Here is a 13,766-nt window from a genome sequence, read left to right as displayed (position 1 = left end):
CCTATGAAATACTTACTGACCAATAATTCAGTAATTCCAGGGAGTTAAATACTTTTGCAAACTGTATATGATCTTTAATTGTAAAGTTAACACTTAACAACATTGTAGGTTACAATAACATGCTTGTATGTTATTCTATTATATATGTCAGATAAGCACTAACTAGTATGCCGCGCTTTATCATGAGCACATTTGTGCTAGATCCAGGAACACATCAGTCCATAGCAGGTTTTTAGGAGTTGGGAGGCAACTTGATAAACATTGACTTGCAAAACTCCATAGACACAGTACAGGACTGATGTGTTGAGGGGATGAAGCAAAGTTTCATCTGACTGCTACAAAAAATAAATTTACATTTAAAATATATAGCCCCTTAATAGGGGACATATCAGATATTAAACTGATGAGAACAGTTACTACACTACAGCAAAATGTAACTTTATTTACAAAACTTCCTCATGATGAACTCCCACAGTGTCATGTGTGATGTGCTTGCCATGTTTCCTGTTAAAGTCCTGCACAACTTCGCGTCAGATTCCTGAACCAGCCATGAGAGTAATTTCAATACATTCTTCTTTTGTCCAAGGCATTCTTAAGAGTTATCAGAAAAATATAGGTGTTAATGTATAAAGACTTTTGGGACACACTGGATTTATTTTTTCAATATATTAGTTATATTATATTAATTCACTTCAATGGTTTTTAATTGCAAATATGTAAATATCAGAAAATGGAAGCTGTATTTCTATGATCTCATTCATCCTTTGTTCTCAAATTCAAAAACAAAATAATTGGCGTTGATGCAGTGTTTCTGTCAGCTCTAACCAGTCTCAGATTTGACCTCTCTTCAACAAGTTGTTTCTATCTGCATAATTGCAGCTCACTAGATTTTTTTTTTTTGTTATTGCATTCTAGAGACTTTAGTGTGTAAATCCCAGAAGATCAGCAGTTTTAGAAATACTCAGACCAACCTTTTGACACCAGCAATCATGCTAGAGTCAAAATGACAGATGAAAAAAATCACATTGTTCCTCATTCCAGTGGTTGATGTGAACATTGACTGAAACTGCTGACCTGTATCTGCTTGATAATGCTTTGCACTGATACCCCATGATTGGCTGATTAGATAATTGCATGAATGTGTAAGTGTATAGTGTATTTATGTGTCATATTTATACACATGAACATTTGTTTTAGGCAGAATCACAGATTTATTAAAAGTTAAAGAGGTTACATTGATTTTGATTACAAGGTAAAAATGTTATGATGACTTTAGTATCATTCTGTCACCTTTCTATAAACTAAGATCTAAGTTTCGATTTAAATGTATTATTTATCTAATAATCACATTTGGCAGAAAATGTTACATAGACATAGCAATGTTGCCTAAATATATTTCAATTGATGGTTAATTAAATTTAAAATCTAATTAATTTTCATTAACACCTAAACACCCAGTAAGAAAGGAAAAAAAAATCTAGTTAAAGGGAAACAAATCAATAATCAGTGAAGTTTAATGTCCAAAGACATGATTGTAATTCTTGTGCTTTTAAATATTATTAAAATGGATAGTATTCTTAAGTTAAAGGAACTAGAAAACTAGAACAATAAAACATCCATTTATCCTCTAAAATGAGTGATTCTAAGTTGTCATGGGATGTACTAATGTTAGGATCCAGTGACTCCGATAGCATTTTGAAATCAAGCCAAAAGTGTTCTTTAATCCCTTATCCTGATGATTTTTCACTAGTATTTACTTGATACTAAAACACTCCTTCAAACTTTTTTCTGCTTCTTCCTTTGTGATTTTTTTCCACACTGGGGGAATATCTGCAGGTTTTGCATCACACTCTTCTGCAAACTGATCATTAAATTTTGCCATCACATATTTCCAGTAGTCTGAGGCCTGTATGCTGGGATCTGCAGGGATGTGCCAGTCTGGAAAGATCTCCCTGTATTTCTTATAAGGATGGTACTTATATCGGGTCTCTAGGCATCTGAACATTGCTTCAGTGTTCACATCAGTGGAACAAATGTTAGTGACTAATTTCTCTGAGCTCACATACCTGTACAAACCAAGTCCTTGAGGTCTGTGTACAGAAGCAGAGTGATGTGTATGAGCTTCTCCTCCTGCTTCACATGGTGCTTTGCAAAATGGACACTGTTTCCCGCAGCCAAATACACGCTTGAACAGCTCATCCTGGGGTTTGATTTTGAGTGTTTTCAGTTTGCTCAGAATGTTATCCTTCTTGAACTTAGTCTTCAGTGATTCTTCCATTTCCTCCACAGACTGTGTGAGCCAGTGGGCAAATTGCTCCTGTTTGACATTGTTCAAAACCATGACTGCTGCATAATTCCGAATGACAAGTTTTTTTCCAAGCTCTCTGCAAATATTCTGAATAAATCCCTTTATGCTTTCATTTTCATCTGTCTCCTGTTGTGCTTTTCTGATGGCCTCTTTTATCTCCATAGTAGCTCCGTTGAGATGCTGCTCTTCCAGCTCAAAAAGTTTGTTTCCTTTAGAAAATCTATCTTCAATCTGTTTTAATATCCACTCCTTAACAAAGCGTTCATAAGAACATATGTAGGCCACATAGTTCTCAAAATTATTGTCATCCAGAAGTTGTTTTAATATAGAGTACTGAAAAAATGAACGTGTGCTGAATTGAAATGCATTTTCCCCTTGCAGCATTGTATCAATAATGTCTAGTCCCAGTGAGTTACAGATGAATGTCTCAACTGCAGGGCTCAGGCAGAGATCTGTGAATTCTTCAGCCTTCCTCTGACACTGATCACGATTACTGAACAGATCTTTGAAATCAGCACGGTACTTCTCTTTGAATTGCTTGAGGCATCTGCGTGGGTCGTTCTCTTCAATAAAACTGTCATGCATGTCCTGGAATTCTCTTGCAGAAATAGCACAAATGTGCAGCTTTAGAGAGAGTTCAAATTCAGCAGAAAAATTCAATTTCTTTAATGACGTCAATTTTGTATCAATTATTTGTAGGATCTCCTGAATGTAGGTGTCATGGTAATCTGATTTTCCCTCTTTCTTGTCATTAATTAACTGCATACATGTGTCAATGACACTGTCTGCCATCTCTTGCAGTCTCACTGTTTGTTCAGATTTGTAAACATGATGTAACATTTTTCTAAAAAAATTGTCCGGTGTAACAACAAACATCTCTTTGCCGTATTGATCCAGATTCCCTCTGTTTAACCTTTGAGAGACAGAGCTTCCCTTTTGTTTCATGTTCATTCGTAACTGGTTAAAAACACTGTCAGATATTATTTGTCTCCTCAAGCCTTTAAATGACAATTCTTCCAGTGTTTCCTGCCATATGTTTTCAAAGATGTTGTCAAGTTCCTCCTCAGACATACTTTCTGAACATCTATTTCTCCGGAGCTCCTCCAGAAGTTTGAGGACTTTCTTTTCCATTCTGTCAGTATGTGTTTTCTTGATGTTGTCCAAATTATTCTTCCCTTTCCTAATCTCAATAACTGACTCTAGCTTATTCAGCACTGAGTTTTCTGTTTCCCTCCTAAGGGATTTTGCACTGTTCACAAAGTCTTCTTTGTACTTTTCCACGAGATAGACATGACCCTCTGTTTGCTCAAAGTATTTGCTGAGGTTTTCCAAAATGGTCTTTTCCCATTTATCAAGCTCTGAGGAGGCCTCGTCTTTCAGGGTCCTCAGTAAATCTTTGAGGTTTGTCTTGTCAGATTGTGATTTCATGATCTCAAAATTGGACACTCTGGTTTCAGCAGATGTTAACCACTTATACATGTCCTTTTTGAAAGACCATTCCCATTTATGGAATTCAGTGCACAGCTTCATGTATGCATCAGCTACCAAGCTGTTCCTAAAGCTGAATATGAAATTTTCATATTTTACTGCATTCCATAAGCTTTTTGTCCACTCCAGAAATTCTTCAATGGTGTTGGTAGATATCTTTTTGTTTACAAGAATGTTCATTATGTTCTTTTTGAAGTCAAAGGCAACTTCAGAGTAGCCTGCATTCACTGGTGCCATTGGTGGGTTTCCATGCCAGAGCCCAGGTATATACCAGTTACCAGTCTCTGGATCATACTCCATTACATCAGTAAACTTCTTGTACATTTCTTTGTTTTCCATCTTGGCTGCTGCCTCAGTCATCTCATTCAGCTGCTCTAAGAGAAGCTTCCTGTCTCTCATGTTTTTGTCATGTGCTGAGACATCAGCTACATTCTGATGTACGAATGCACACATGGGTTTTTTGCCTACTTCCTTCATCCTGAGGAATGCATGCACCACAATCTGCAGAATGTCCTTCATTTCTGTAGAGTTCTCCATGGCAATGTTGATGATGGTAATGTCACTCAGTCCAACAACAAGTGTAGCCAGTTCATTGTCATGTTCATAGCTGTCATCTAGCTGTGCCAGCTCAGGCGATTTCAGTCCCTCAGTGTCAATGATCACTAAATGATCACAGTTAAGTACTTCTCTGAAGCTGTCTGTGACTTTGATCATCAACATGAACGCTCCTCGTGTGCATCTTCCACTGCTGACTGCAAACTGAACCCCAAACATGGTGTTTAGTAGGGTAGACTTTCCTGTGCTCTGCACTCCTAATACTGTGACTACCCTGAACTTATTCTTAGGTTGCACTAAAGTATTAAGCTCTTTCAGTACATCACTAATCCACTTTAGTGGTATATTTGAAGCATCTCCATCAACTAGTTCAAGAGGGAATCCCTGTAACAGGAGCTCAGCACACAGTTTGGGTAAGTGTAGCATTTGTTGTCTTGATTGTAGATTTTCTGGAAGGGAGACAGCAGCTTCATACAGCTGACCCATTTCCCTCAAAAAGTGTTCAGTCCCTAAAGCACTGTTTGAGATCTGCCTGTCAAGTTCTGCAATCTCATCCTTCTTCTCAGATGATTGTTGACATTTCTCCTTGTACTTTTCTCTCAGATCGGATAGTTTCTTGCGGGATAAATTGTCCAGATTCATTCGCATCCATTTCAAGAAGAAGGATCTCTCAAGAGTGGAACTTGACAGTGCACTTATGAAGCAGGACATAGCTATTGACATTTCATAGCTGCTTTGCTGCTTCCTGAGTTCCATCTTCTGTTCAGCAAGTTCACCTTTATACATCTGAATGTTCTTATGCCCAGCTTTACGAAGCCTACACTCCTCTTTCTCTATTTTTCCCAGTTTCTTCCAGATCTCACCCTGCAAAGGAAGCTGTTCTTCCTTAAACTTTAGTGTGTCCTGTATCATGCTAGTGATTGCCTTTGCATTTTCTTTTGCATTTTGGCACTCCTTATTGTCTTCATCAATTGAAATTCCAAAATCATGTGCAACTGTGGTCATCTTCTCAAGTTCTACAGTCATTGACTTCATTTTAACAACATCACTCACAGCACAACACAGGCTCTTGACAAAATCTGCATCATTTTGTTTATTCTTTAGAATGATCTTGCTTTTTGTCAAGTTCAGTGCAGCAGCTGTTCTTTTCAACAAATCCAGGTTGAAGGCTTTGCTGTGTGCATTACCCACCAAAAACAACTGTGCTTTTACATGTGTATTGGTGAGTAGCTGATAGTTTGTGTCCAAATTGTCAAAGAACACAAAAACTGCTGTAGAAATCTGACAAAGGAATGAGTACTGAGTATCAAATGTACTTATGTCCCCTCTTAGGTTTGCAATAGCCACAGGTTCTGGGAAAATGTCTATGTTTTTATTTCCACAAGGTAAGTACCAGCTGATCTCCACCAAACCATCTGATATTTTTCTTGGGATGTCTCCACAGTCCATGTCACGGTGCACAAATGTGTCATGATATTGCTGTGGATTACTGAGCAGTTTGTTCAAGATTTGAGATTTAGAAATGCTGCAGTCTCCAAGTCTTACAAAGGACACTAAGGGTAAGTCAGCTAGAACAATCCTGTCTTCCACAAACCCTCTTGGATCAGACAAGGAGTGTGGTCTGTATTTCTTCACAATATCTCTTAAGGCCCAAAGCATGAGCATGCTCTGCTGTGTGTCACAATTAGGAAGCAGTAAAGGCACAGAGAACTGGCACATAGACATTTTCAAGGCAATCTCTTGTTGAAGAAAACTGTCTGAGCAAAGGAAGAGTGCAGTTATGATGTCTAAAGGATTGACTTTATGACTAAAGTCCTGGTTGAGGACAAAACTCTCCAGATCACTATACAAATACAAATCCATGTCTTCATCCTCATCAGTTGATGGAGCACATTTGACACTTCGTGCAGTCACATTCACCATCATAATTTTCTTGAGGAAAAGGCAAGGTAAATCTGATAGAGTCTGTGCTGGATCATCTGCCACTGTTCCTTTGTCTATATGTAGTACAGTACTCAGTGAGAGTTTATCACTGAGGTGTTGCTTCAGCCCCAAGTCCTGAAGAAAGCTCTCGAGATTGGTTACTATTAATAAACAAAAATCATTTAAGGACTAAAGCCAGTTGCCGTAAAATTTAAAAAGTCTTTTTAAGTGTAGACATGTACTTACGGGTATGGGCAAATGACACAGCTGTCTTGCTTGTGCTGCCATTTTTAAGCACTGTTGCAATGTGGAAGGAGTATTTTTTTCCTGGAGACAGGTTACTGATAACTAGTGTGTTAGTTTCTGTTTCTTCTTTGTGAACAGTTCTACCATTATGGGAACACACCACATGGTATTTCTTCTCTAAGGAAGCAGGTGGATGCCAGGTTAGAGTAACTGATGTACTCCTGATATTCTCAACCTTGATACTTTCAGGTGGGTTTGGAACTGTAATGAAAAGAGAGTTGGAGTAGAAATGGCATGGTAAATTAAACGGATTATATATATGTCACTATAAGAACTTTAGACTGGTTATTACTTGTATATGCAGACACTTTTGCTGTTGAACTCCGGTTTCCATTTTCTGAGACTGCAACCACAGTAAAAGTGTACTCCGTGCCTGGGTGCAGGCCTGACACTTCAGCATAATTCTGTGACAGTGTCTGGATGCTTGAGGATGTGCTGCTGTTGCACCTCAGCTCAAATGTTGATATGCTGTCTAAGCATTTCCACCTAAGTCTAGCAACATTAGTCCCAATGTACTGCACTGAAAGGTCATATGGCGCAGGAGCATCTGTGTAAAACAAAAATAATAACTCAGTGAACATGATCAACATCTGTGTTTGGTACAGAATATTGGCTAAAGATTTTATATCAATACCTTCTGAAGTGACTATCTCCTCTTCTTGACATGATTCTTTACAGTTTAGTTGTAGCTGGTTTTCTAAGAAATCTCTGCTGTCTTGAAATTGCTTTATTTGGGAATATTAAGGATATGAGTGATGTGTTGGAGCAAATATCTAACAATTAAGAAATCTACGAAATAAAATGCAGATCTCAATTATATACCTTTTCATCAGAAGCCGACATCATGCATAGTATTATGCATCAGTCTTCACTGGCAAACTATTAAAATCATAAGATATAGTTTAAATATTTAAACACATGCAAGTCATTTTAGACAGCAACAACAAATAGTAGCAGACATACCAAAGATTGACAATGTTTCTGATTTTTATCATGCCATAACACAAATCATTTTATTAATTTTAAACAGGTCATGACAGTTGTTCATTACACATGGCATTAGACATAGTGCATGACTTGCAATGGCCAAACTGCTGATTACAGCATAGCACATTACTGATATTTACTTTGTATTTCTGCCGCTTCCAGCTTAGATTTTGCCAGCCTATTTCCCTAAAGACGCAAATGATGATTAGGGTGTGTTGCTGAGCCAGAGGAGTAGTGTGAGCAGAAACGAAACTTGGTACTTGTTATTAGAAGTGGTTAAGCATCAAAATATTAAATCAGTTTTTCGTGTGCAGCAGCTTGTGCTAATTACATATATAATTGTAATACACTACATAAAAATCACTGTATACTAAGTAGCAGGCCTACATAAGATTCCTGTTACAATAGACTAGCAGAGGCATTTACAGGTGCAGATGAACAGTCTTAGTATTAATAATAAAAACATGCCTATGCCCATCCATGAGAAATTTTCAGGTGACATTTCTCAGTGTAATGGAGGAGAAGGCTGCTTAGTATCTGGACACACAAGCAGCTCATCTACTAGTCCCTGTTCTGCCTGGAGTGCTGCCTTCACAGTCCAGAGCTCCTTAGCTCCTCCACCTCCATAGAGATCCCTGAGACACATTCTCTGTTCAGTGTTCCCACAGAGTATCATGACCTCCAAGAGGTCTTCAATAAGACCAAATCCAATGCCCCGCCCCCCCCCCCCCCCCTCCACACTAACCCTATGAAGCACCACAGATCTGCTTCTTGATGCAAGGACCCTCCCCCTGGCCACTTACATATACCCCCTGTCTCTTGCAGAGCAAAATGCCAGGGAGGAGTACATTCAGGAAGCACTTCAGCAGGGATACATCCAAGTGTCTATCTACTTGGTGTAGACAGGCTTCTTGTTTGTGACCAAAAAAGGGGGGTTCCAGTCACCCATTGACTACATGGGTCTTAATAAGTACATTTTGAAATACCCATGTCCTTGCCACTTGACAAATTATGTTGAATAAAGCAGAAAGATATATTTTTAGTTGCTGTGCACATGAAATCTTGTTATTAACAGTATTTAATAAAAAAATTATACTGAGAAATAATAATTACAACTTTCAGTTAATATAGTAAAAGCAGAGAAAATAAATAGATAAATAAATAAATAAATATAATAATAAATAAATATAGCTGCGAATAAATAGATTGTGACTGCTTTGGATTTTGTGAGGCAACACTAGTTGTGGATAATGTTGCTCCAAAACCTTAGCAAGCTAGTACTAAACCAAAGTCCAGTAACATCAGCAATATATGTGGATAATCAACTATGTCCAAAAGGCATATCCTGTATTTTTTAGTTGATTCATGATGTGTCATGGTGAAATGCATGCACCACAATCAGCACAATAAATACTTCTGGCCAAGTCCCCTTAAGGATATAAGTTGGTAGAGAAATGACCAGATAATTTGCTTAATGCAAGAACTACAAGTTGTCAATGAAGATCAGGCAAAAATTGAAGTATGAGTAAGATCTGCTGAGAAAATAGGAGGCTTAAAGGAGAGAATCTTCCTGTCCATTGTTAAAAGCACTATATCCTCCTAAGACCTGAGCTTGCATTTTAGATTTCTTCTACCTATTTGGGGTTAGGAGGAACCAATAAATATAATAACCAGATATTATCTTTGAACATGAAGCCACTTCTTTTGTGTACAACAGATTCCAGTTACAAAGAATTAAGTATTATGGTGCACACAACCAAAAATGTGATGTCCACGTACGTGGACACCAGGTTGTAGGAGGATACAAATAAAACTAGATTAAATTCAATTGAATTTAAAGAAGACTAGATTAAAGAAATTATCAGAAGAAATAAGTGGTTTATTTGAAATGCATTCTCTTAATATTACAGTATCTGGCTTTGTAAAGCTGATGCGGGATATGTACAAAGAAGTAACATAAAAACACTGTTTTGTCCTTGTTACTGTCCTTGAAATAAAAATCTAACCATTTGCACTGATAACCGAAAAATAATCAGGGAAACCATGATATTTTTAAGAAATAGACAAATATGATGTGAGGCATATATAAGATATCATATCATATGACTCTCTGTCTATGTATGTGTGTATGTATGCATATTACATTTTACTTTTTTTAAATTAAAAGCCCAAAAGCTACTGAATTAAGTTTTAACATTTACTTACCAGAACAGAAAATAAATCCTATTTAGTTTTACTGTCCCAATTTACTTGATCTTGATCTTTCAGGCTTCACTGTAAGTCACAAAATGTTATTAACATTAGATTATTAACAACTGATATTACGCATATCCTCTCTAAAAGGTATTTAAGCATTGGGCTTTTTAAGGTTTACATGCAGAATTTAAGACAAATTAATGCCTGTATTTAGTTGTTTGATGATGAGATAAGATTAGTTTCTACTTACATGTTCATCTGGGGAAAAAAAAGAGATTGAAAACTGCATCAGTTCAAAAAAGCCCTCTGAGCTTTCCTTTATACAGGATGTTCCAGAAGGTCTAAATCATTTTATCTGGTTTATATATATTGTATATTGTTATTTGGTTCATTTATATTGTCGGCTGTGTCCAATATTTCTAAGCGCAGCTCGGTGCTCTTCTTTATTGTGTCCTGTTTTGAATGTGAAAGATTTCCTATCCAAATTAGCGTGCTTTGGTGCCTGATGATTTCGTCAATGCCTAAAAGAAACCGAAAGTTTCGTTTCTGTGGAATTGGAACAGGAAAAAACCCTAACCATATACCATCACGTTAATCAGGCATACTCAATTCTAAATTGATAATAAAAATAGGCCTGCAGACCCACAACTAGGCTGGGGCAGCAAGTTATAAAGTTGACCCAGTTTGATCCTGAGTATGTGTTGCTGCCTGTAGGGATTGTCTGTGCATGTTCTCCTTGTGTGGGTGGATTGGCTTGGATCAGGATAGCTCCGAGGTGTGAATGAATGTGATATGTGTGTGCAAGTTACATTATAATAATGTAAAATAAAGCAATTAGTGAAAGTGAGTGATTGATAAAGAATTGCACTAAACTCAAAAATCTGCCAAACAAGAAGTGAGGTCATATTCTAATGCTTTATTGAATACTTTCAATGGATCCCAAACCAAAGGTATGTCTTTAAAATACTTTTATACATGTACTTATGAAGTGTGTGTGTGTATTATATTGCCCACAAGAGGGCACAAGACGCTATCATAATGATTACCTAATCTTGTTAGAATATTGTTATGAAAAACATAACTGCATGCATCTATTATGCAGTTTTAATTGAATTGGATTTTCATCGCCATCATATCTGCATGCACACCTGACATTTTCTTATTTACAATTGCTTGTTGGCATTTAACACAGTCGAATAAAAATGAGGTAGTGAAAATAATTTGAAGTTTGCACTAAAATCAATACTGTGAATTTTGAATATCATAACTTGACATAACATTAACAAATTATTGGCACATGTACAACTATTGTCAACTTTTAATAAGGATGTAACAATATCATTATCATGGTTTTACTAATCAACAGAGAACTTTCGGAATTTATTAAATATACTAGATACAGTAGTAGTGTTGCTGCATCACATCTCAAGGGTCCTCAGTTTGATCCTAAACATCCATGATCCTGTGGGTTTCCTCTGAGTTCTCCAGCCTCCTCGCACTATCTGAAAATATGCTGCTAGTTGGATTGTCTAAGACTTATTTACATATATGGGATTTGTCAGACACCCTTATCAAAAACAACTTACATTTTTCTCATTTATACAGCTGAGCGTAAGGGCCTTTCTCAAGGGTCCAGTAGTGGCAGCAGCGGGATTTGAACTCGCAACCTTTTAATCACTATTCCAACATCTTAAAGACTGAACTACTACCAGGGTTAATTGTCACACCAGTGTTTCTGGGACAAGCTCCAGACTTACCACAACCCTGAACAGGATAATGTGCTTACTGAAGATGAATGAATATTAATGAGAAACAGTTTAGAAAACCAATCTGCTGGGTAATATCACAAAATTTCCAAACCCTTGTCCTAGAATACCCCATGTCCTACACATTTTAGTGTTTTCCCTTGACTAGGGTTACAAACCTGAGGCATAACTAAAAGTCAAATCAGAACCATTGTTATGTTTGTGGCAAACAATAATTATAGAAGGAGCTCTGGTTGAGAGATTGAACTCTTCTCCACGCCACCCAGCCATTCTTTTGCAGAGACTCCCTATCCGGGACAGGGCCATAATAGTGTGGATCCATTATAAGCAGGTAGCTGCCTTCTTTCCTGGTGCAGACACCCAGAATGCCTTTGGAGGACTTGTCCATCTCCACCCATCATCACTGGTGATCCCCAGGTGAGGAAATGGAGGTGCAGGCCCTGAGCCGCCTGCTCGAGCTCTGTTCCCCCACTGCGCACGTGCACCAGCCGGCAGGGGGCGTCATACAGTTGGTCAAGAACCAAGTGCCTCATAAGTGCCATCATACAGTTGGTCAAGAGCCTCATAAGTCCCTATCCACTCTTTAGAGCCCATAAACGAGGCTGGTTTGTCTCCTATAGTAACTAGAGCTTGCTGGATTTCAGGGAGACTTGGCAGTGGTCTGGATTTTCCAGCGTGAGATCCATTATTGATCCAGGAGCCTATGGTCTGAACAGTCCAGTATCCGCAACCCCAGCCTCTGTCGTCCTGTCCATCACAGCCGTAATGATAATACACACACTGTCCTGATATAACAGAACATCTCTCATAGACTGTCAATGGCAGAGCCAGTCCTTCATGTGCATTCTGCACTAGAAAGTCTTTTACACTTTTGTTTACAGTTGTAAACGGATCCAGTCTGTATCGCTCTCCCCAGTCTATATCTTCTTCCCGATTCCTCTCCATGAAGTGCAAGAACTATGGGAAGCCAAACACATCAAAAGTGGGACGAAACCACGCCACCCGATTGAGCCGCCCTGGGCGGACCAAATATCTGCGCGGCCCAATGGACAGAGCAGCGCGACAATCTGGATAACGCAGAGATGAGGTGGTTTACTTGCGCAGCCCAGTGGATGGCGCAGCGCAGACCAGTTTCAGTCGAGCAGCATGGACCAACTTGAGCAGCGCTGCTCAAATTGCGCGACTCTGATGGAAATAGATTCCGCCCACCATCAATTTTACCCACAATTCTCCTCTGTAGTTTAAAGTGCACACGGAAGCTTAGGCTACAACAATATTGCCAGACAGGATGAATTTGAACTGTTTATTTCTAATGTTTATTTTTCCTTATTGGAAACTGCTTACTTCATGGAATTACATGCATGAGTTGCAACAGAAGGAGATGTTCAAAGCAGGAATTTTAAATTTTGGTCTCGATTGTGTTGCTGGTCTCGTTTGTGTTCAAACTTGACAAATAAAAAGCCTTCTAACTTAATTTTCTGCATTTTGTGAAGTGTTTCTTCTGTTTTCCAAAGCCTCGTCAATTTTATTCAAAATGTCAGGACTATATTGTTTCCATATGCGCCTTGCCGAGCCTGGTCTGCACTTGCGCTTTCTAGCAGAGAATTGTGGGTGAATTGTGAATACAATTGAAGAGAATTGTGCCCAGCGGGTCACACAGGTTTGTGGTTCGAGCAGCGCTGCTCAAATTGGTCCATGCTGCTCGACTGAAACTGGTCTGCGCTGCGCCATCCACTGGACTGCGCAAGGAAACCAGCTCATCTCTGCGCTATCCGGACTGTCGCGCTGCTCTGTCCATTGGGCCGCGCAGATATTTGGTCCGCCCAGGGCGGCTCAATCGGGTGGCGCGGTTTTCTGTTTCTTGTAGCTGTTGCTCTATTACATTTTCCACTTAAGTAGCAATGTATTTGAAAAATGAAAAAATGAAGTAATACTTCAGAAAAACAGCACTATGGGAAAAAGTAACAAAATTACAATTGTTAATATTATATACGATCTAATTTGTTTAATTCCTCTACACTCTGGGGGCAAAATTCAGGAAAAAACATTCTGGACTAGATTAAAATCACTCGGAGCTTGAGCCCTATTGATAATGATTAGCCCTAGCAACCCCCCTGGGGTAAAAAAAAAAAATCCACCACTATTTCCCAGCATGAATAGAGTTTGTAGAGGAAACGAATTTATAAATAAATCACTGACGCAAAATTAATCACTGACTCTATTAATTTTATTGAGTG

The 13,766-nt window shown here is 38.4% G+C and overlaps 1 protein-coding gene and 2 pseudogenes across 1 annotated transcript; all 3 read right to left on the bottom strand.

Annotated features, from left to right (window-relative positions):
- Positions 1–266: 266 nt before the first annotated feature.
- Positions 267–441, bottom strand: LOC131357022 (U2 spliceosomal RNA; annotated as a pseudogene).
- A 992-nt stretch (positions 442–1,433) lies between these two features.
- Positions 1,434–10,237, bottom strand: LOC131356794 (interferon-induced very large GTPase 1-like). Its single transcript, XM_058395995.1, has 7 exons — positions 10,014–10,237; positions 9,773–9,841; positions 7,403–7,459; positions 7,215–7,305; positions 6,873–7,127; positions 6,521–6,781; positions 1,434–6,435 (listed from the first exon to the last, which is right to left on the bottom strand). Exons 3-7 carry the CDS (start codon positions 7,424–7,426, stop codon positions 1,754–1,756), a joined length of 5,313 nt encoding a protein of 1,770 aa, XP_058251978.1. The 5' UTR covers positions 7,427–7,459; positions 9,773–9,841; positions 10,014–10,237; the 3' UTR covers positions 1,434–1,753.
- Positions 10,238–10,708: 471 nt separating this feature from the next.
- Positions 10,709–13,230, bottom strand: LOC131356434 (ufm1-specific protease 1-like; annotated as a pseudogene).
- Positions 13,231–13,766: the final 536 nt, after the last annotated feature.

This window comes from Hemibagrus wyckioides, linkage group LG07, assembly GCF_019097595.1.
Source record: "Hemibagrus wyckioides isolate EC202008001 linkage group LG07, SWU_Hwy_1.0, whole genome shotgun sequence".
Classification (NCBI taxonomy): Eukaryota; Metazoa; Chordata; class Actinopteri; order Siluriformes; family Bagridae; genus Hemibagrus; species Hemibagrus wyckioides.
The sequence above is the reverse complement of the archived record's forward strand: the minus strand, read 5'-3'. Positions and strand labels throughout refer to the sequence as shown.

What these genes read in the sequence shown, in the direction of transcription:
- LOC131356794 (XM_058395995.1), bottom strand. Translation starts at nt 7,426, where the DNA reads ATGATGTCGGCTTCTGATGAAAAG. An exon ending in TGTCGGCTTCTGATGAAAAG is followed by an intron (nt 7,306 to 7,402) that starts GTATATAATTGA and finishes TCCCAAATAAAG; the next exon opens with CAATTTCAAGACAGCAGAGA. An exon ending in GGAGATAGTCACTTCAGAAG is followed by an intron (nt 7,128 to 7,214) that starts GTATTGATATAA and finishes TGTTTTACACAG; the next exon opens with ATGCTCCTGCGCCATATGAC.